This window comes from Drosophila montana, unplaced genomic scaffold (genome assembly GCF_035044405.1).
Source record: "Drosophila montana isolate Dmon_TW-CO22-7 unplaced genomic scaffold, ASM3504440v1 contig_3703_1, whole genome shotgun sequence".
NCBI lineage: Eukaryota > Metazoa > Arthropoda > Insecta > Diptera > Drosophilidae > Drosophila > Drosophila montana.
The window spans coordinates 16,035-38,194 of NW_026998590.1; the positions used below are offsets into that span (position 1 = coordinate 16,035).

A 22,160-nucleotide genomic window follows, 5' to 3' on the forward strand; every position below is an offset into this window, starting at 1 on the left:
TGATTGCAGGACACGCCGAAGGTCGTTGCGCAGTCGGACATTGTCAACACTTTGTAGCTGCGACCTGGCACCACCAACTGTGCTTGTTTCGCGACTGAAGATCTCACTTCATCTCTCTCCCTCTCTGCCAGTTGGAGTTTTATTAATAAACACATAGAAGCAAGAGCTACAGATAGGAAGAGTCACTAAGCGAGAGAGAGAGGGAGAGAGAGAGAGAGAGGTATATGCTTTTGATCTTGCAAATAGTCGTAATCGATTCGGAATGCTTGGCGGGACCCGCTGCTGCTGCTCCTATTTGTGTTCCCTCTTGGTTAGCAACTTGTCAGCTTCCTTTTGGGCAACTTCACCCAGCAAGTGTCTTCTTCTGTTCAGTAGATGCCACCACAAACCAACTGCAGTTTTTGAGTTAACACTCTGGAACCGTTACGCTATTTTAGGGAAGCAAAAATCGTAGAAGATGCGGACAAAAATTTTCGAATAGAACATAAATTGTTTGAAAATTAGAAACAAAATATTGTCTAGTCTAGTTGCAGGAAGGATTGGGTATGATAACCTATATAGCATTATTTTTTTTTAACCTTTTTCATTTCCCATTTAGCTATACTAATTGGCGATATACAAACCCATTTTAAATGAACTTTAATTAACTAGTGTAGCTTTCTATTGCGTCTACCCGCAGACAGGTGGCGCCCTTCAGTAGCAGCCCAAACGGGGCGGTATATAGCGCGCACGTAAGTCTAGCTAGGTTCATGCCATCTAATACAATAAATGGACAATGCTAATGTGCTCACCTGTGCTCAACTGACATTATAATTAATGACAAATAGTCAAAAGCGACGGCTGAAGGGCAATCATGAGAGAACAATGGGCATATTATGTGAAATGCGGCGAGCGAGGGCAGTTCGATTTTCGATATACTCAGACTCAGTCTTATCGCCTGGGCGATACCTAGCTGCTGCTGCTGCTGCATATTAATATTAATGGTTTATTATTATATGTATGACCTGGTGCCTCAGTGCTGCCGCTGCTCCAGCAACAGCTCCAGCTCCAGTCGGGCTCTGTCCAGTTCGACGGGCTCCTTTTGGGTTTGCCGTGTGCTTTGTTCACGCCGCGATTGCTTCACTGCACTGACGCCTGGCGTGACGATTTTAATTTTTTTTTATTATTATTATGTATATTGCGGCACAGGGAGCTTGCAGTCGCCCCCGTGACTGCCACAAGGGAGCGAGACAAGCAGACAAATAGAGGGAGAGCGCAAATGTCGATGCTTGAGTTATGCATCGCACAATAGTTGTTGATGTTGGTGTTGTTGAATACTCTGTTTACAGTATGAAAAGGAGTTTATTTTGTAGATAACTAGCCAAGATTTTAAAGTTACAGTTTGAGAACCACGGGCCAACTCTTACAGTGTACCGTACAGTTTAAGAGCCACTAACTGCAAAACTACCATTACCCCTAGACTCACTAGGTTTCTTGTTACAGTTTGAAAGTAGCTGCCTTTCGGCCTTTTCCCCGGTTATAATGTGACAATTTGTAACAGACGTTGGCTAACCGTTTGACAACCACTCTTACCGTTCAAGAGTCACTTAGAATCAACGCTCCTTTCGCCAGTTGTATACTTTCCCATACGAAAGTATATTCCTGACTGTTACAGTTTGAGAGCCACGGACCATACTCGCTAGGTTTCTTGTTACAGTTTGAAAGTAACTACCTTTGGTCTGTCTTCCCCCAGTTTTAATGTGACAATTTCTAGCAGACGTTGGCTAACAGTTTTAGAGTCATAATCATTAAGACTATTTGCTACCTACTTTCAGCTATTATTACAGTGTATTGTACAGTCGGTTGCACTCGACTGGAATACTTTTACTAGCTTTTTATGGTAGCCATCGTAATTAGTCGCACGCTTCGCAGCCAGCGCCACCTAGCGGCCGGAGAGTAACGAACGACATTGCTCGACATTCCTTGAAGGCAGGCCCCAAACTAACGTTGGCGCAGCTAATGAAGCCCCCTTCACGGTGTGCGCCAATAGCTATTGTGGCCAACTCCGACAATGTAGCCGTAGACCCGGCCTCAGCCGCAGCCGCAACCCGGCTTCAAGTCGACTTCATGGACGCGTGCAAATTCCGTTGAAAAAAAAGAAGTTTTTTGTTTCTTGCTTTATCTGCATTTTGCCTGCAATTTACGTACTTTGAGTTTATTTTCGTTATTTAAAACCGACTAAATGCGGCATGCAGCACGTTTGCGGCTCAATGTTGGCTTCTGCATATATTTGTATAGTTATTGTATGCGGAAATTAAGTTTGACTTGTGGCGGAGTTTTTTCAGTGGAAATGATTAAGAACTTGTGAACATGAAATTATATAGAAGTTCTCTAAGGATATTTTATTTGTGCTGTAAGGAATTGCAAATTGAGAGAGATTGCCAGGCTTGATTCCAAGATGTGTGAAATATAATCTAGATTTCCCAATTACTCCCCATTATAAAATAATTTTCTCTTTATTTTATTAAACCTTTTGGTTGTGTTGGCCGATTTGAGGCTTGAGCCTCGCCTTCCCCAATATATACAAAATATACACAAGCTTTGGTAGAAATTCTTTAAAATATGGCGGAACGGCAGCGCCGCAGTACAACTTTATCCACCCGGGCACGCTCCACGCCATAGCCATGCCAGAGCGTATCCGGCGGCTTGTTCCAACTGACAAAGTAGGTCTTGTGCACGGCGGCCAGTTGGGCTCTGGGCCGGCTGGCAAGGCGCCGCCGGAAGGGCCAGAGGAACCAGTGCAGCGGGCCGCGGCTGCTGGCATGTGCAGATGCATCAGCTGGCGGCGGCGATTGAAGCGTCTCCAATTGCAGCTGCATTGGTGCAGGAAGCGCGCTCCGCTGTGGCAGCGGCTGCTCCACTATGACGGACTCCGGCACAGATTTGGAGGCGGGCGTGGAACTGGTCGGCATTTGTTGCTGGCCATAAGCGGGTACAATGCGCGTGCTTGAGGCAAAGACCTCGACGTCCTCATGATCGTAAGAGTTCCAGGGTCTATAGTCAGTTGGTGAGGAGGCATCCTGCTCCTCCAAGATGGGCGAAACACGGCTGCCGCGATAGCATTTAAAGCAACGCGGCAGCCGGGAGCCCAGTTTGCGCTGCAGCTCGACAGCCGCTGGCTGGAACTCCTTGGCCAGCTGCTCCTGCGGCATCTTGACCAGCATAAAGTGATCGTTGAGCAGGCAAACATCCGATACCTTCTCACACTTTTGCTCCTCTCCAAAGAACGCGTCCAAATCGACGCTTTGCGGGTAGATGCGATAATCCTCGTTGTGCACAGCCAGCAATTGTTGTCGTTGGAGCGCCAAAAGGCTGGCACTTCGCTGCGTCTGCAATTGGATGCCCACCTGGTTGACACATCTAACAAGGCCGCTAGCCTGCTGCTCGACAACGGCCGTGGTCCGGCAAATGCTGCGGCTTTTCATATAACTCCAGTTACCATAGCGCTGCTCGAAGATTCTGGCAAAGATCTGGGCGCTCTTCCGATTGCATGGCTGTCGCTGCTGCGGTATTAACGCCGTGGACAACGACATGCTGATGCGGTCAGAGTATGTTGGAATAACTTCCTATATGAAATGTTACACATCAGATAGTTAGCTGACAGTTAAAGCAGTGCATTCAATTAAACTTTCAAGGTTAAAGGGTGCGAGTGTGCGAGCGTGCGAATAGCTGATACCCTTTACCAAGCTCCGGAACACACATTTGTAAGGAATTATATACGCTTAAACTTTCAGACACACATTAAAACACGTAAGTTTCTTCGTGTCTTATTCTTATTATACACATTTTATTCTAAAATAACTTCTATGCACTTTCCCTGCATCAAGATGACATTCAAATACGTAAGTATTGTAAATCCAGGCTGTTCCCTTTAAAGTGATTTAGATCTCAGTCTGTTTCTAACAAGACTGCAAGTGCAAAAAGAAGTCGATGGTTCTGTTGGCGGTTTGAGCCAGTGACACAGTTTGAGGCTGGGTGCATGAAACTGATATCCGTGAAATTTAGTTTTGATATGAACCTTAAAGCATTTCTCTGATTATATTTATAATTTATATTTATATATTACTATTATTATTATATTTATAATAAATATTTATACATATATTACTTTTATGATTAATCCTCTAATTTATATTTATATACACTATAGATAGACACACTTTTGTTATATTATACTATGTTTATTATGATGATATGATAATTTATATTTGATCTATTTTATATAAAAATATATATCTTTGTTCATTTCAAATAATGAAAATAAATATTACTTAGCTGTCGTATTAATTATACTCTTTACTTAAATTACAATGAGCTAAAGGTCCAGGCTACAGACTTGTTTTTCTTTCCGAACTCCATTCTGCGCTCTATTAAAAACGGAAATCCAGCTGTCACTGATATAAAACTCTGTTTTTGGCTATAGGCTACAGGGTATATTAGAGAAGAACTGTTGCACACGCGTGGAAATCTATCCGTAATTGAGCTCAAATTGCAATTGAATTTCAAACGTAAGTGGAAACGTTTTTCTTGTCACAGCAGACAGCGCCCCGCCCACTATCAATATTATTTAAAAGCCAGGCAACGTTTATCCTTTGACTTTTGGCGCTGCATTTTCGTTGGGGCGCGGACTGCAGACTGGCGCCATGAAACCAAGGCGAAAGTCAGGCCAGGACATGAGTTGCTTCCGCGTCATCCAATGCCAACGGCAACAAACAACAGCCATAAGAACAACAACAATAACAACAATAAAAAAATGTATTTAATGCGGCACTGGCAACACGAAAGTTTTATTTATTATTTTGACAGGTAAACAAATCACGAGCTCAACACAAACACAAAAGCCACAAGCTAACACACACTTACTAACACACACAAACACATTTCGCTTACATTTTGCCTCTTGCCGTGTATTCGTATTTTATTCTGCCGATACTTTTTCACTGCAGTGCTCGTCGCTTGTCTCACCAATGACAACTGAAGCCGACTTTTAGGCTGCGCTGTGTTTGCGCTGCCGCAACGTAACGTAAGCGAAACGAAACGTAACGTAACGCAAGCGTAGCGGCTGCTGCTGTTGCTATCTCATTTGCATTTAGCTTTTTGTTGTTTGTTTGCCTGTTTGTTTGTTTGTTTGTTTGTTTGTTGCATGCCGGCAGACGCACACATGACACAATTGACAATTAAAAACGTACACACACAATGTCGATTTGCATTTGTCCATTAAAAGGACATTTGAATGCATTTAGTCGAGTTGGAATAGTTAATGGATTAATGTACACATAAAGTGAAGGTCAATAAATGTTGCCAAGGATATGTACTACATATTGTAACTGTATTTTATAGCTTATAGCCATAATAATGAATAAAATGCTTATAAGAAAGTTGTTCTTAAGATTCTCTGAATTTGGTTAGATTATATATCTCAATTCAGGCAATGACGGGGTGGTATGTATTTATAAGACTTGGTGTAAAGGACTGGTTTCGAAGCTTGACAGCATGCTTCGAAAAAAAACGTGATTAATTAGGTAATTTTGTGATTGTGGGACGCGAGGTGCTAATTTGTTAATCCTTTATTTCGAATCCAATTAAAAATATTAATGCATCAATCTAATTTGATTATTCAGATAGATAGGGGTTAAGTTATTTCAACAAGTATTACCTATATTTATGCATAGGCATATACATATACATATATATATTTATATTTATTACAACTCCCCTGAGCTTATCAATTATTTTTAACTTTAACATATCCAAAAGAATACTTCCTATACCCACCCATGCAGACTTCTATTTGCACCCAAACTCAGAGTCGTTATTGAGTTTGCTTTTGTCATTATTGATTGTTAATGCACGCTAATGATATAGTACAGAGTCGGGAGTCAAAACATATTGACTTTAGCGATAAGAAGGGGCGGGGCTAGCCATAAAGTCTGAGCATTAATTCAGCCGTTGTGTTAAATTGCCCATTTCGGGAATAGGCATACGGCTATTACACAGCCGGAGGGTTGTAGTTCCGCTTCGGTTCTGATTCAATCAGTTGGAGCTAAACAACAAAAAAATGCAGACAGCCTTAATTTATGACAAACAGAACAACGAAACTGATTTGACGATTTACATAATAGTCACGAAAAGTTGAATGTTTGATTTATGTGAATAGATTTATCATACTTTTATGCTCAAATAAAGGTTTCTATTTGAGAGGAGATTGGCACTTTGAGAGCTGAAAATATGTTTACAAAGCTAAGTATCACAGTGTGAAGACCAAGTCAAACTTATAAATATATTTTCTTTTGTATATATAGTTCATAAGTTGGCATTGTGATTATACGACACATTATCTTCGTCTACCCTTTACCCTAGAATGAGTAGAAGGCGTATGATGACTGGGCGTATGTTTAAAGGCACAAAGAGAAATCACCCGATAAAGTATACATAAACTTAAGTCGATAAATAAACGTCTCTCCTTTGGCTTTCCTTTCCTATAAGTGCCATCTTTCTGTTCTGAGTAAAAATAGAAGATATTTGGATAATAGTTTGGAACTGAGGGAAGAACAACTGTAAACATTGCCTGTTATTGATAGATAGACAAATGTTTGCATATACTTTAATTTATAATTATATACAGCGTATCCCCTAGTCGAGCTTTGACGAACAGATAACTCTCACATGTTAATTGAGGACATGTGCACTTGCAGCAATTGTTTCAGTCACGTCACATAGATCTTCTTCTTCTTTCGAAATAGAGATAACGGCTGATCATCGAGAGCAACTGGAAGACCAAATTGACACCAATTATGCGAACGGGTCGTCGATCGGAGCTGTGTCCAATTAACGAGCAATCGCTGAACAACGGCCCTTAACTGACCTTCTCCAACAGGGAAACATAAACAACAAATTTACTTTCAGAACAAAACAAAATACTGGTTATATCGCAAATTTAAAGAGAAAGAGAGAGAGGCGGAAAGAGCGAAAGGGGGGAGGGGAAGGGATTGGCATTGAGATAATGAAAAGTATTAATGAAGGACAAGCGAGGAACAGAACTCAGCAGCAGAGCAGCTGCCCAACCCAACGCAAGCCACAGCAATCGGTTCATTCAAGTTTATTTTTTGCGCATCGGTATGCAGCTCATTTTGCTTGATGTGAAATGATCTATGTATTTATTAAGTTGGAACATACTGAACTTGAACTTGGGCCGCGAACTGTTGCCTCGTCATCAACATAACGACAACAACCAGTCAGTTTTGATACATGGGACGCGGTTTTGTCTGCGCAAAGCTCCAAAAACGGTAAATCATGCAACAACAACATCAACAAGTAAAAGTGCTCTGATCGAGAGGATGATCGACTACAAAATACCCTGTAATAGATATGGACTCCTTAGGCAGCGCATGTGCACCACACTTTTGAAGAATGCATTCTTAAATAAATGTTGTATTCTATGCCTAATCAGCTTATAAAGCTGACTAAGGAGCTTAAACAGAGAGATAGACATGACTGGAACTGGAAAACATATGCCTGTTACATACATTTGCACAACTTCATAATACCCATTTTATCCATATTTAATGGGTATGCGGCATTAAAACAATAAAGAAACATAATGAAGCTGCATATCAGCTTTTGTTTTAAACTTGTCAACCGAAGGTCGCGCCTCTGCGTTTGTTTGGATAAACAAAAACATGTTGAAATGTGGCGTCCTTCACTTGACGCTCAATATCTGTCACCAAGGATCAGTGAGAGCAGATTGCTATTGCTCTCGCTCTCGCTCTCTCCTTCTCTCTCTGTCTGTCGCACTCTCTAGTTTTGGAGCTGGAAGCTTAGCGAGGTTGCGTTGGCTTGGCGCGCGCCCAGCTTAAATCAGTTGGTGGCAGGCAGCGAACCGTTTCGGTTGGATCGCGGTGGCAGCTGAATAAAAACGGAATACAACAACGCAGTTGCATAACGGAAATCCCAGTAATTTGTGGCAAGTTGTTTTAGTGCGAATTGAAAAACTCTTAAAGCGCACCTCGCTCTGTTGTCGCATTGGCTGCTTATTCAATTGCCAACATTTCCTCAGACATTGCAACATGTAGTTGCCACAAACAGAATCGGCCAAAAGAGACGCCAATAACTGTGCGGCGCTTGTCAGTCGGTCGCTTGGGCGGCCCATTGAGCTGTCTAACGGTAAAGCCGCCTGACGTTGACTGTGTGTGTGTGCGCGTCGCGCGCGCTTGTGTGTGCTGTGTGTGTGTGTGTTGTGCCACATTGTAGTGCACGTAATTTTCATTTTAGTGGCGTCTGCGGCAAAAACGAAAGTGAAAATGTTGCTACAGGCTGCAGCTGGTTCGCCTACGCCGCCCACCGCCCCCACCCCCCCTCTCCACTGCAGCGACTCATCAGCGTTTTCGTCTGCCGCTTGTTGAAATGAAAAGCACCGAACAACACACTTAAATTTAAGCTGAAACGTAAAAAGAAAAGAAAATGCACGCGAATACGGAAGACAACTAGTTACAGCACGTGACGTGACTTTAAATCAAACAAATAACACAATTAAAAGAAAACCTTTTTTCGTTTAAAATTTACAGGCCAATCGACACCCCAGCCGAAAGTGAATTCCATTTGATTAACATCATGATAGAGCGTGAAATTATCCAGTAAGTGCAAAATGTTAAATTAATACTTGTCTATAAATAAGTACATACATATATTAGGTATACCATACTAATGAAAAGTGCTTAGTTCAAAAATGCATATACATACATACATTAACGACAACCTTATAGCAATTATACATATACTTGCACTGTCATCGTTATAATGATTGTTTGTCAAAGTTCTAGCAGCGCGTATGCCCAACAACTAGGCCAAGATTTATCGTCAACACTCGTTGCCAAGTCCATAGCTGCGGCTGCAGTTATAGATAGAGTCCACTATCATTATGCTCCACTGTGACAAAGTCCGTTGACCGTTTGAACGTTGCACAGCCGAAATGCACTTAAAACCGCATACAAATAGATAAATTAAATGCGCCACAAATTTGCAATTATTATTGTTCTTTGCGCTTTGTTTCAAAAAAAAAAGTGTTGCCGACTCGTTTGCATAGCTGAGGTTCCTATGTTTTGTTAATTAAAACAATTAAAATAAACATTTGTCAAATTCATTTGTGGTTCTCACTTGGCGTTAATCAGATTGGGGAAATTTAAAGGTATCAAACGCTCGTCAGGCAATTTATCGCGATTATGGAAACTTAAGGACGTTATGTCCATTAAAGGCAATTTATCGGCATGAGGGAAATATACGATTGTATTTCATATTTTATAAAATAATAATAATTATCATTTTATACTCCTTACTCCTTGCCTTTAATATTACAAAATATAATTTGTCATAAAATAAACTTGATGCATAACCTAGACAATGGTAAATTGTACGATATTGCTATCGATATTTATTTTGAAATGACAGTTTAAAATGACTTTTGGAAGAAACCGAAAAAATTTAATTAAATCTTTATATATACTGAAATAACGTAGACATCTTTAGGGCAATTAAGACGTGGGCTTGGCGTGTTTCCTGGGAACTTGACAAGAGACAAATGTCGAAATGTTTAATGTTTATGTTTAATTTTAATTAGGCACCAAAGAAAGCTCTTACAATGGAAAGAGATTCTTACTTCAATTTCAGTACCACCACAGCCTCGAAGAGAATGTTTGCCTTCCTGCAGGACTTGCTGCAATTGCTGGTGCTGATTGTACGCGTGCTCCTGGAATTAACTACGGTGCTGTTGCAGTCTATGTTGCCTAGAAAGCTAAAGGATATCAGCAGCGAAATTGTCCTGGTAAGTGGCTCAATGGAATATTGTGGAATTTTTGATAATATACTCATGCATCGAAACTGCAGATAACCGGCACCGGCCATGGCATTGGCAGAGAGCTGGCCTTGCACTATGCCGCCTGTGGTTGCACGGTGGTGTGTGTGGACATCGACGAGAAGAACAACATGGACACTGTGCAGGAGGCTCGGCGCTTGAATCGTGGTGCCGTGCACAGTTTCAGGTGTGTGTGTGTCGCCCAATAGGAAATCCCCGATATTATATAAAATATAACCCATTGCAGCTGTGATGTGTCCAAGCGCGAACAGGTGCTAGCGCTGGCAAAGCGTGTGAAAACAGAGGTGGGCTCTGTGTCTGTGCTGGTGAATAATGTGGGCATAATGCCGACGCATCCCTTGCCACAGCAATCAGCCGAGGAAATACAGCGTGTGTTCGATGTCAACGTATTCTCGCAATTCTGGACAATACAAGCGTTCCTAGATCAAATGAAGGAATGTCGCAACGGCCACATTATCTCTATATCGTCCATTGCCGGTGTGGTGGGTCTGTCCAACTTGGTGCCATATTGTGCAACTAAGTTCGCAGTGCGCGGCATGATGGAGGCGCTGCACGAAGAGCTGCGCGAGGGACCCTACAAGGATCTGGTAAGCACTAAGCACTTCTGCATCTGCGAAGTACACTTAATTTTAATGTGATTTTCATGCAGATAAGAGTCACAACTATATTTCCATACATGACCAATACGGGGCTTTGCAAATATCCGAAGGTCAAGTTTCCTACCATTTTGGGCTTGCTGGATCCCAAAGAAGTGGCAAAGCGCATTATAGAGGCGCATCGATCCAATAGTCTGGAGGTAACGATACCCAGCAGTCTGATGTACATCAACAACTGGACTCGACTGTTGCCAAGTAGTTGTGCAATTATGCTAAAAGACTACATTGACAGTGGTGTGGAGTCGGATTTGAATTAATTATATATTTCGCTCATTTGCTCTAGAATATGTGTACGTATATTTAATGTTTTGGCATATTAAAGGTATTATTGGTCATCCCAAGCCATCGATAAAAGCGTTTTAATGCAAGCTCTTAGAAAATTGGTTTGAATTGGCGCTAATTGGCTTTTGCACAATGCTATATTTATCGATATATATATATCGGTGGCGATATTCTGCTGGTCACACTTTTGTTTACACTTAGCACATCAACAGCTGTCGGCTGAACAGGTCCGGCAACTCTGGCTTTAGCTCAGCTGTGGCATGACAACAAAGAAAAATGGCTTGCGAGGTGAAAACATTTGGAAATATTTTAGATTTTCGAAAGGTTCAGGAATACTTTGGACTTGGTCATGGTAAAAATTTAAGAATTGAGCATCAATATACGGAAATTAACTGTTTTCCAATGCCAACTCAGACGACAATTGGCTTAATGGCATCAACTATGCCATGTCACCAACTGGAGAGGCGATTGCCCTGGCGCAGGGTGAGAAGCTGGCATTTTTGACCACCTGCTGGGACAGTCATGGCCATGAGAACACTTATGCGCTCAGCTGGTGTGGCGAACTAGAGGATGCCAATCAAATAGTCACCAGTCTGATCTGCATGCCCATGCTGCGTTCCTCAGACATCGAGTGGACTTGCGTGGCAGTGGGTCTGGCCTCCGGCATGGTGATATTCTACACAGATACGGGTGTTAAGCTATTTTCGCAATGGTAAGCTATGGAACTTTATTGTTAGCTCATTAATTGCGAAACATTTCTCCGCTTGCCAGTTGCCAAGAGGAGTCCGTCTTAGGCATCAAATTGTTGTCGCCGGCGCGTCATACAGAAGCCGATGCACTGCTCTACATTGTCTACAGCAGCTGCATGTGCTTTATCAATGGCCAGGACATATTGCCCATACTGGCCAATTGTCGTCAGACCATACAGCGTAGTGCTCTGGAGCGTAGCGTTTATCCCAGCGCCGATGTGGTGCCGTTTCAGAAATACAAGTTCAAGCGCCAGCGCGAATCTATTCTCAATGATGCTGCCATTGTCACGAATCAACGATCGCCCACCTTTGATCACATTGTAAATCAAAGCATTGCGTTTGGCTACTTCGCCAAGGTGCAGGCAACGCCTATGCGAAGCGCTCAGGTGCTGGCTGCCGGTGCGGAGCCTTATTTGGGTTTCTTTGAGGCCGAGGAGGGCTACAAGACAGTATCGCTGGGCGAGGTGGCCAAAGACGTTATTGGCATGGCGTACAAAAATATACTGGGTGGCCTCTTCCGACGCGCGCCGGAGACAACGGCCGCCCTGCCCGAACAGATGCCGCTGCCCAGCAAGGAGGCGCCCATGCGCACACGCTGCCGCCTGTACGATGGCAAACGTGACGGCCTCACCCTGGCTTTGGCGCCTGGCGGTAAATTGGCCGCTGTTACGGACAATTTGGACCGCGTGATGTTGGTGGACACACAGCAGGCGATTATTTTGCGCGTCTGGAAGGGCTATCGAGATGCACAGTGCGCCTTTATGCCCATTAAGGAGCGTTCTGTGCGTGGCATTAAGACGCACAAGCGCAAGGCGCTCTTTCTGGTCATCTATGCGCCGCGCCTGGGTTGCCTGGACATATGGGCGCTGCAGAATGGGCCCAAAGTGGCCGCTTTCAATGTGTCCAAGAGTGGCCAGCTGGTGTACAATAATCATAGCCCTCTGGGAGCTGCGGGCGTGCAGATGCGTCGGTCGCCCAATCTGAATCATTGCCTATTTCTAGATCCCAGCGATGCCAGCCTGAAGGAGGTGCACATACCATTCCACTATGCACTCAGCGAGACCAACTCTCAAACATCCCGGGATATACACTCGCTACGCCGCCTGCGCAATCAACTGCGCACGCTGACACATTCTGGCGATGACAGGCAGCAGCAGATCGCCGCCATTGCCCAGCTTGCTGGAGACCTGGAAACGCTGGAAGTGCGTCAGCAGTGCCTCGAGATGTTACTGAAAAGCAAACGCCTGCAGCCGGAATTGTTTCAGAGCATTGTCGATGCCTTTGGCCTGGCCAAGGCGCAAGCGGAGGATGCCGCCACCCAAGAGTTTGTCCAACAAATTGCTAACTACAAACGTTTGACCGATCTCTACCTGACACTGAGTCGTGCCCAGAAGCAGTGCTGCGATAGCGTTGCGCTGCCAGTGGAGCTTCTCGAGCTCTCCGATGCAGATTTGGTGACCATCAATCAGCTGGTCATTCTGCTGGAAAATGCTGACGAGGAGAAACCCCCAATACGTGAGGTTAGCTTTCAGCTGCAGGACGCACACAGAGTGGAAGAGTTCGTGGATTATCTGAGCATATTTAACATCGATACGCCCAACTGTGTAACACTGCTGCCATCGAAGTCGGATAAATATGGCAGCGTTAGCTCTGATCTATTTGGTTATTTTCTTGCCCAGGGCCTGTGCCTTGAGCAGTTCAAGCAGTGGGTCACCGATGCGTGCATTCCTAGCAAGGATCTGCTAACGCTGGTCATCTACTTTTGGCTGGAGAAGCCCTTCAAGTATAACAACTGGTAAGAGAAGTAAATAAGAGAGTTAGCTGCTTTAACACACACTTTCTCAACCACAGTGATGAGGTCGTCGAGGATATGTCACGCATTGCGTCCATGGTGCGTGTCATCTGCGAGCTGGCCGGTGAGCATATCAACGACTATGCCTACAATGCCATCTCGCCATGGTGGCAACAGGTGCGTGAACTGCTGCTGGAGAGCAAATACTTCTCCGGCCTGTTGGTGGCCATTGTCTGCCGTATGGTGGCAACACAGCTGTGGCGTAATCGACGTGACGGCTCCTGCGACGATAGCGCCACGGAGGAGGACGAACGCTGGGAGAGCATATCACACGATGAAGCACAGTGGGGCCTGCTCATCGGCAAGCTGGAAGATGTGGCCGTGCTGGGCGCGATACTAGGGTGAGCTTTGCTTAGCTTTGAGTGTGTCGCGAACAAGCAATAACCGGTGTCCCTCTTCTTCTGACTGTGTCCAGTCAGCCCAAGATCTGCCGTGAACCCATTGGTCCAGAGTTGTTGTATGAGCAGCCCGACTGCAGCTTGAAGAACATTCTGAGCAGCGGCAAGGGCATTGTCTCGGAGCTGACAGCCAAGTGGCTGATCAGCTCGCGGCTGCATCCACGTTCAATTGTAGAGATAACGCCGCCAGGAAACGAGACGGATGATGAGCCCGACATCAAGGCAAAATCGAAGACCAAGGCAAGTCAGCAAAAAGTGGAGCAGGAGAAGAAGCTGGAGGAAGAGGAGGAGCTAGCGGCAATTGAGAATACGGAGCAGGCGGGCAAACCCAGCGAACCGTTGGAACCCGTGCTAGAGTGCTTGGCACTGCTGCGTGCGCATTTTCCCTTTAGCCTGGAGTCGGGCGTGCTGCTGAGTCTGATGGCCTGGCAGCATATGGTGCACTGGAGCAAACAGCTGTCCGGGCTGGAGCACATGCGCGCCGCCTTGCGTTGCCTGCAGGAATACCGCACGCCAGATCTGGCGCTTAAGCATGGCACCTGCTGCCTGCTGTGGAATGCCACGCTCAAGTATCCACTGCAGGCGGCGGCCAAGCTGATGCAGAAAGTAGGTCGCCTGCCGGTGGACAAGATGTGCCAACAGGATCTGGACATGTCTGCAGCCCTAGTGCCTGAATTTCTCGAGCAGTGCCTGGAGTTTCTGGAGCATTTCACCAGCTCGCTGGAGCACGGCAAGCGGGAGCTGCAGTTCGAGCAGGCACTGAGCGAGGGGCAGCAGCCACTCCAATTTCTGGCCCTACAGCAGCATTACGCGCTGCCGGAGCTGCTGCAGCTGCACACACAGCTCTGCAGCGTGCTGCATTTCATAGCCCAGTTTCAGCTGCGCGTGTCACGTCCCCTAACCACGCTCTTCGATGCGCTGGCCAACAAGGCGCTGCTGGTGGATATCAACAAGGAGCTGACCTATACGCTGCCGGCTCCGGATCTGGTGCTGCAGGAGCAGCGTACCCAGTTCCTCTGCAATGTGGTGGCTGCGACAATGGATCTGATACGCGAGGATCTGGAGCAGCTGTACATACTCGATCATGTCTACTATATGGCCAAGATTTGTGCGCTTGCCGACAGCTGGCGGCTGGACAAGCTTCCCATACTGCGCAAACAGGTGAGCCCATTTGCAGCCACCAATTCCAGTTGGAATTCCAACAAGTGTATGCTCTTGCAGGTGGTGGAGCTGTATGCCTTTGGCTATGATGCAGAGGCGCAGCTGCTGCTGCAGGACATTAGCGAGGACGAAGAACTGGGTCCTCTGCTGCTGGAAATTGCCGGCAGGCGTTTAAATCTCTATGCGGAGGGGTCCCGGGCGGCCTTTCTCAAGATTGCCTCAGTGGGTCACCAGCTGCTGGCCTATCTGGATAATCTGGTAAGTGTGCTCATCCTCAGAACTGAACTCACGCTCACACAAACCCTACCCTTTCGCTCCGCAGAAGGAAGCCAGTACAGAGCATAGCATTGCCATAAGCGCCAACAAGCCGGAGGAGATTAACGTGGTCCTCCTGGACAAGCTGATAGCCCATGCCTATAAATGCCTTAGTCGGGGCGGGTCCAAGCACCTGATCACCGTCGCCCAGATGTACAATGCGGTGCGCATGCTACAGACATGAAGGAATTGAATTCACTTTAATTTCATTCCCAGAGCAGCTGCATCCAAATATTTATGCCCCAAATCGAGAACCAAATAAATAAACACATTCGACCAGATTTAAAGCTAGAGTTAATGGGTTTCCTTGTCCGTTTTGGCTTTGGGCTTGCCAAGTACAGAGCTCGTCCTGGCATTGGCTTTGGCTTTGCCTGGACTGGAGCTGCGTTTTCCTGGCATCAAGTCCGCCTTAAGTCTGCCTGGAATGGAGCTGGTCTTGGACTTGCTCGGGCTAGTGTAGGGCTTGGGGCTGCCAGCCCTGGGATGGCCCTGGCTAACGCTCACCTTGCCATACCCTGAACTAACGCCAGCCTTGGGAGAGCCCTGGCTAACGCTAGCCCTGGCCTTGCCTAGGCTGGAGCCAGCCCTCGGTATGCCAAGAATTGAGCTAGTCTTGGGCTTTCCCCAGCCGGCGCTAGCCCGGGGCTGGTCCAGGCTGGCGCCTGCCTTGGTGCGCACCAGCTTCTGCGGCTCCTTTATGTTCATGGCGGATGTATTGAGATCCACCTTGCCCACCACGGGCATATAATGCTCCAAATAGTTCTCAGCCTTCACTTGACCAATTATTGGCGGCGTCGGCAGATGTTCCATCATCTCGGATGAATATACACGCAGATGTGTGTACACCGGAATATACAGCTGTGTCGTATCCAACTCGATGCGCTGTTCGATGGCACTGCGACCGGGCAACTCGAAGTGCTTGCCCAGAATGGGCTCGCGTAGCGGCCGATCAAACATATTCTTCACATCGGTGGTCGTGTCCTCCACTTCGCGCTCCTCCTCCCGATCCTCGACCGCCTTGGGACGCTTCATCGTGAACGAATGCTGTATGCCCGAGATAACTTTGAGCGTTGTGGAGCTGGCCACCTTCTTGATATCCGGCGGCAGGCGATAGACGCGATTATCCTCCCCAGCGCGCTCGAAAGGTGTCAACTTCGACCAGGGCAGCACAGTGCCCATTGTGCCCAAGTAGCGACCACCTTGCGTCCACAGGCGGCACGAATAGTCGTGGCTGCCACTGCGAAAGGGAAAAGATTAAGAAGAGAAAGGATTAAAATTGGGGTTTTTTTTAAGAGAGAATAAACCCTGGTTTGAAAAACTGACTTCCTTGAATTCCTTTTATTTAAAGCTGGGTAGAATTTAAGGAACCAATTTTTAAGCCGAAACCTGGACTGATAAATGTGTAAGCCTGGTCTCGCAATATGTTTACCGACTTTTTAATCGAGCTTTAAGAACATTCAATAAACTTACCTGAATATAATCTTCGGCAAATTGATGAAACCTATGGAATTAATGGCCTTAAGGTGTCCCTTGTAGGAGCTAACCAGCATGGGCTCTGGCTGAAAGCGTACCATACGCTTGGCGCGCGTCAAGAAGAGCTCCTTTCGCAGGAATATAAAGTCCAGTCGCAGTCTGGGCATGCACACATACGTCTGCTCCGCCTTCGGTATGCTAGACAAGAGTGTTGGAATTGAGCTTTAGTAAGGTTCCTCAACAAAATGACAGAGGAATGTCTGTCTTTATTAAGACCTTGCCTTCGCCCCCGCCAGTTCTAGTTATGAGTTATTTATTTATTTGTTGCCAAAAAAAAACCCAGTTTGTTTGGAATTCCGCGAGACACGCAAGGCCTGCCAAAGGAATTTGTGGGTGGATGACTTGGTCTACAAGTTGATACACATGTAAGATAATGAGTCGTGTCGTTAGAGTCAATTTCTGTGGTTTCTTTATGTTTCTTCAGTACAGTGAATATTCGCATCAAAGGATAAAGGTTTGAAGATAACAAAAGGATCAGGTGATCCAACGTTAGGGACGCTGGGAAGTCCTATTCTAACATTTCTTTGGTGTGCAGCTGTTAGACTGCTGTTACTTGCATTTATGTTAACATTAACAGCGTCACTTTAACATGTATGTTGTTGGCAGAGGTTGGTCTAGGTTAACTATGTTAACCTTTTTCCTATGTAATGCTATTAACATTTTTATGTTAAATTTAATTACATTACACTTTCACATTTTTGTTCAATTAAATCAGGGAACGGTCGGATATACAGTATTTTCTCAGGGTGATCTTTAGAGTCAATTGGAAAAAATAGTGTAAAAAATATGGCACAGCTATTATGGTTGGTTCTAATGCTCAAATATATGTCAAAACCAATATATACCGACTCAAATTACAAGCCCCATTTAAACAGACTACTTACCAATAATTGACAATATGCCAAACCTTGATGTAACCAAAGGCTGTGCCCGTATAGAGGAATCGATTCTTGCGATCTGTGGCCATGGTCAGTACACAGTCGCCCGTTTTGTGGACGGCTATAAACTCCTTAATATAACCGCCATGCTGATGATGCGAATAGACCTGAATGATGCCCGTGTCCAGGGAGATAAAGACGCTGCCTGGACAGCATTAAAAAAAATATTGAGTGAACATTATGGGAATTAGGGAGTCAACTTACCATGTTCCTTGGTCATTGGGCGTCGCTGTAGGAAGAGCACAGCCTGCACCGAAACAGGTATATTGGTTCCATAATCCTTGATTTCATCCGGCTTGATGGCTTGCACGGAAGCGCTTCGTCTATTAACGCCTATGAATGAGGACATGCGTTTGCTGCGTCGCGATAATTTCTGCTCCTCGGCATTCAGCTTCAGCTCAATAAAGCTACTTGGTTCCATGACATTGTAGCGTCGATACGGCTGACCCGTCTCCAGCTTCCAGAAGATGATCTCGCCAGAGTAAGTGGCCGTGACCACGCCCTCGCCCAGCTTGACATCGGCACAGGTGATATCGTCTGTATGGAATTTTGACCACTTCTTTGGATCGCCATATTCGCGACCCGCCACATCATTGAACTCGGTCACCTGTCGGTCCCAGCCCATGGCCAATATACTGGAAGTGGAAATGCAAAGATTATATATGGCCGGGTAATATTTGTATATAACCTACCGATCCACAACCCAGATAACGGCGGTCACTTCCTGGTCCGGCTGAATGCTCATATTGCGCACCACGACAGCATTGTTGTAGTTCCAAATCTTGAGCGAACCATCCCGTGCGCCCGTCAACAGGAACTGCTCCAGGGGATCAAAGCAGGCAGCCGTAATCTCAATGTCGATGGTCTCCCCGTAAATCATCTTGGTGTGACAGTTTTTCATGATGATCTTGCGACGACCCGTCCACGGATCCCACACTATAATATAGCTATCCAGGCCGCAGGTGACAATGTTGCGAAACAGTCGATTATAGAGGACCACGGAAACGGGCGCCGCATGGGTGTTGCCATCGGTGAGATCGACCCGGACACGGGGACAGCACTTGATCTGGATGAGCTTACGGCCGGCGACCATTAGCTCTCGCAGATGCGAATGATAATAATATTTAATATCCGTTTCGCTGTGATGAATGATGCGCACCAGATCGCCATAGGTCTGGAGCAGCGTGTGCTCCTGCAGATCCCACACCTTGATGATCTTATGATAGTCCACGCTGTACACCTTATTCTCCTCCGGCTGCACAAAGACGGCCACAATGCCGCCGTTGTGTCCAGTCAAAATGGCCGATGGCTCAGACGATATGTAGACATCCCAAATGCGCACAAACGTATCCGGGCCACCGGTGACCAAAATATTCTTGCTCTCGGACACATAGAACACGGATACGCCCAATGGTATGCGAAAATTGTTGCGATCATCGTTGCTGACCATTATCAGGCCCGGGCAGCGTCCACGATACTTTTTTGTGTTCCTGTACTCGGCCGATGCGAACAGCGTATTCATGTGCAGCGAGAAGTAGACGCAGGAGATGAGCTCGTTGTGCAGATTAATATATTCCCGTGGTATTAGCAGCGGTATCCGGCCGCGCAGCACATCCGCCCAGACTAGCTCGACCAGCGCCGCGCCGGGCTTCGCCTGGAACGGGCCGCGCAGGTATGGTGAATAGGACAGGATCCGGACATTGCCAGCATAATCTCCGAGCACCAGCTTCGAGTGCGTCTTGCCGCTGTTGTAGAAGGCATAGCTCATGCAATAGACAGCATACGGCAGGCTGCGAATGACCATGCGCAGCGTAAAGGTCGAGGCAATCGTCTCATGGAATCGCAATTCACGCTCCGTGGAGGCTGTGCACACGATGCTCACATCGGACAGCGCCTGCAGGGCCAGTATCCAGGTGGGCACCTTCAAGTGAACTGCGATTAGAAGGAAAGTTAAAAATAAAGTGAAACCTCCTTAGACTCAAGACAGTCTGTAACATTATGAATGTAACACATGTTGAACAAGTTGGCAATTGCTGGAAGACAACGTGGCAGACATGTCATTAAGAAAGTCCCCGAGTATCGCGACAATCGTATGAGAATGTTGTGATTTTTGGTAATGAAGGTAAGTAAATGTGTATTAAGCCATCCTATTTTTAATGGCTTCCGGTTTTTCTTTTACTATACTCGTATACTTACTGCTCTCGGAGACGGCGCTGCGCAGTGGCTCCATGTGTGCGCTCCAGAAACGCAATTGACCCTCATGGCTGGCCGTTACCCACATGCCCGAGTTCTCGGGCGAATCCTCGCCACCAAAAGAATAGTTTGCTGATTCGGTGATGTCCTCCATTGGCGTCTGATCCGACTTGACCTTGAGCAATGTTATGCAACAGACCGCTGAGCGGTGCTCGGTTTTGCGTACAACTGGCGCCACCGAGATGGGCATAATAAGCGCCTCCTTTTGGCTGCTGGGATCCTCCTCCTGGAACCCGAATATCAGATATGAGACAAACTCATTCCAGTCTACCATAAAATCATGATTTTGATTGATTTTTAGAAAGAGACGCGTGTAGGTTAAATCGTTAAAGGTAATGTCTACATCCTCGAGTAAGCGTCGCAACTCTCCACAGCCAACCACTTGACCTGGTGCTGATTTAAATAGTTCGTACAGCTTCTGCAACTGGGCCTTGGAGATGCGGTCGTGCAGTCGCTCCGATTGCTCCTGGCTAATCTGGGTATCTGTCGAGGAGATTGTCTGATATTCGACGTCCGCTTTGCTGTCACCGCTGGCAAAATATACAAGCGACATGTTTCTTACGAAATAAACAACAATATTTTGGCACTTGCAATACGCATATATGTGTTTAAAAACTTATTTATATATAACTATATTTCTGGTTTTGTTTTCGCTTTAAAGAATTTACATAAAAGTCTACTAGGTTAAAGTTTTATAGGCAGCGCGCAACCAGGTCATTAATGCCGTTGCCACGATCCCCATACTCGCCGCCGCGCTTGAACGAGACGGAGACCTTTTTCTTCCAGCCATCGCGGGGACTTGATAGCTGCATATTACAAAAACTGGATTAGCATTTAGGTATTGACATTAGTTTAAGCTCGACTTACCATAAAAGAACACAGAAATTCCTTGACGGCGGCGAAATTGGGTCCCACCGTGTAGATTTCATGTATGATATCCTCCAAGCAGATAATACCCTTATCGCCCAGCTGCTCCTCAACCATGGTGTTCGACTGTATAGCCGTCTTTTTGCCATCGATACGCGCAAAACCCTTCTTGAACAGTAGCTCGCGTATGGTGCTCAGCGTTGGAAAGCCATAAACGACAAAGGGCTCGATTACGCGCAGCAGCAATTGATTCTCCTTGCTGTTCTCCAGAAAGACGGCATTGTGCCGTTGTCCCATATGCAGCGTTTTAAATATCTCGGTGGTGGTTTTGTCAAAGATCTTTTTACCCGCATGGCGCATGACTAGGAGCAGTCTGGGATTCGTTTCTGCAGCAGCTTTGGCGCTTTGTTCTGTGATATTTGTGCGTAGAATTGCTTGTCTGATGCGTTTGGATGTGCGTTCGGCCTTCAGGTAGCCCATTACGAAGGACTCGGCCCGTCTGAATTTATGATGTGTGCGGGCGTTTCTTATGCGTTTAATGCGATCCGTGCGCTTTTGTTCAATAACCGATTGATCCTGCTGAATGCGCCTCTTGCGGTGCTTAAGCACTGAGACTGTTTTGCCAGGTAGTTTGTTGGGCACGGCATATCTGTTAGGTAAAAATAACTTCATATTTCATATTTCAATAATCTATATAGTTAATAAACACTTACTTGTCGGACATATTGAATAATTCAACTTTTTTCAAGAAAGTTTTGCGAAACACGTGTGTCCACAATCAAAACAAAAACTGAAGGAATGCCAACCTATTTGAAGGAATGCCAACCGATGTGAATGGCAAATTTGCGATAGGATTAAAATCGATTGTTGAACGTCATGAGATTAATCGAAAACATATATTTTGTTTATATCGGCATTGCAATGAGGGTGATTAAAATAAAAGTCCGAGGCTGAACTGTCAGTTGTCTGCAAATATGTGTTTAAATTTAAAATCAAAAAAGTAACCATACGAAAATAGAATTGGCACCGGAACACTTTAATTTCCGGTTTGGCGCATTCGCACATTACTCAATTCGATAAAGTGCTCTCGCTCTCTTTGCCTGAGCTGCGTATGTGACTAGGAAGCGTGCCACGAGCACGGACATTAGTTGAAATTAAAACAAAATTATTGAAATATAAAATAATATAATAATATTTTTTATGGAAATTGTTTAATGTTATAATTATGTTAAAGCGTTTATTATTTCTG

General features: G+C 45.6%; 5 protein-coding genes across 5 annotated transcripts; 2 read left to right on the plus strand and 3 right to left on the minus strand.

The window, feature by feature from the left end:
* Positions 1-2,487: 2,487 nt before the first annotated feature.
* On the minus strand, positions 2,488-3,649 carry LOC135435790 (uncharacterized). Its single transcript, XM_064693010.1, has one exon. It carries the CDS (start codon positions 3,570-3,572, stop codon positions 2,595-2,597), a length of 978 nt encoding a protein of 325 aa, XP_064549080.1. The 5' UTR covers positions 3,573-3,649; the 3' UTR covers positions 2,488-2,594.
* A 6,000-nt stretch (positions 3,650-9,649) lies between these two features.
* Positions 9,650-10,904, plus strand: firl (firelighter). Its single transcript, XM_064693016.1, has 4 exons — positions 9,650-9,856; positions 9,919-10,073; positions 10,134-10,494; positions 10,557-10,904. The coding sequence occupies exons 1-4, from the start codon at positions 9,674-9,676 to the stop codon at positions 10,818-10,820; spliced, it is 963 nt and encodes a 320-aa protein (XP_064549086.1). The 5' UTR covers positions 9,650-9,673; the 3' UTR covers positions 10,821-10,904.
* Positions 10,905-11,045: 141 nt separating this feature from the next.
* On the plus strand, positions 11,046-15,601 carry Rab3-GAP (Rab3 GTPase activating protein). Its single transcript, XM_064693013.1, has 7 exons — positions 11,046-11,197; positions 11,260-11,557; positions 11,617-13,389; positions 13,446-13,787; positions 13,862-15,005; positions 15,066-15,263; positions 15,328-15,601. Exons 1-7 carry the CDS (start codon positions 11,122-11,124, stop codon positions 15,502-15,504), a joined length of 4,008 nt encoding a protein of 1,335 aa, XP_064549083.1. The 5' UTR covers positions 11,046-11,121; the 3' UTR covers positions 15,505-15,601.
* Positions 15,491-20,709, minus strand: LOC135435794 (WD repeat-containing protein on Y chromosome). The gene is made up of 6 exons (XM_064693014.1): positions 19,988-20,709; positions 18,484-19,723; positions 17,996-18,426; positions 17,738-17,936; positions 16,791-16,991; positions 15,491-16,557 (listed from the first exon to the last, which is right to left on the minus strand). The coding sequence occupies exons 1-6, from the start codon at positions 20,595-20,597 to the stop codon at positions 15,615-15,617; spliced, it is 3,624 nt and encodes a 1,207-aa protein (XP_064549084.1). The 5' UTR covers positions 20,598-20,709; the 3' UTR covers positions 15,491-15,614.
* RpL7-like (Ribosomal protein L7-like) lies at positions 20,648-21,781 on the minus strand. The gene is made up of 3 exons (XM_064693015.1): positions 21,625-21,781; positions 20,912-21,560; positions 20,648-20,850 (listed from the first exon to the last, which is right to left on the minus strand). The coding sequence occupies exons 1-3, from the start codon at positions 21,633-21,635 to the stop codon at positions 20,737-20,739; spliced, it is 774 nt and encodes a 257-aa protein (XP_064549085.1). The 5' UTR covers positions 21,636-21,781; the 3' UTR covers positions 20,648-20,736.
* Between the last annotated feature and the right edge of the window lie 379 nt (positions 21,782-22,160).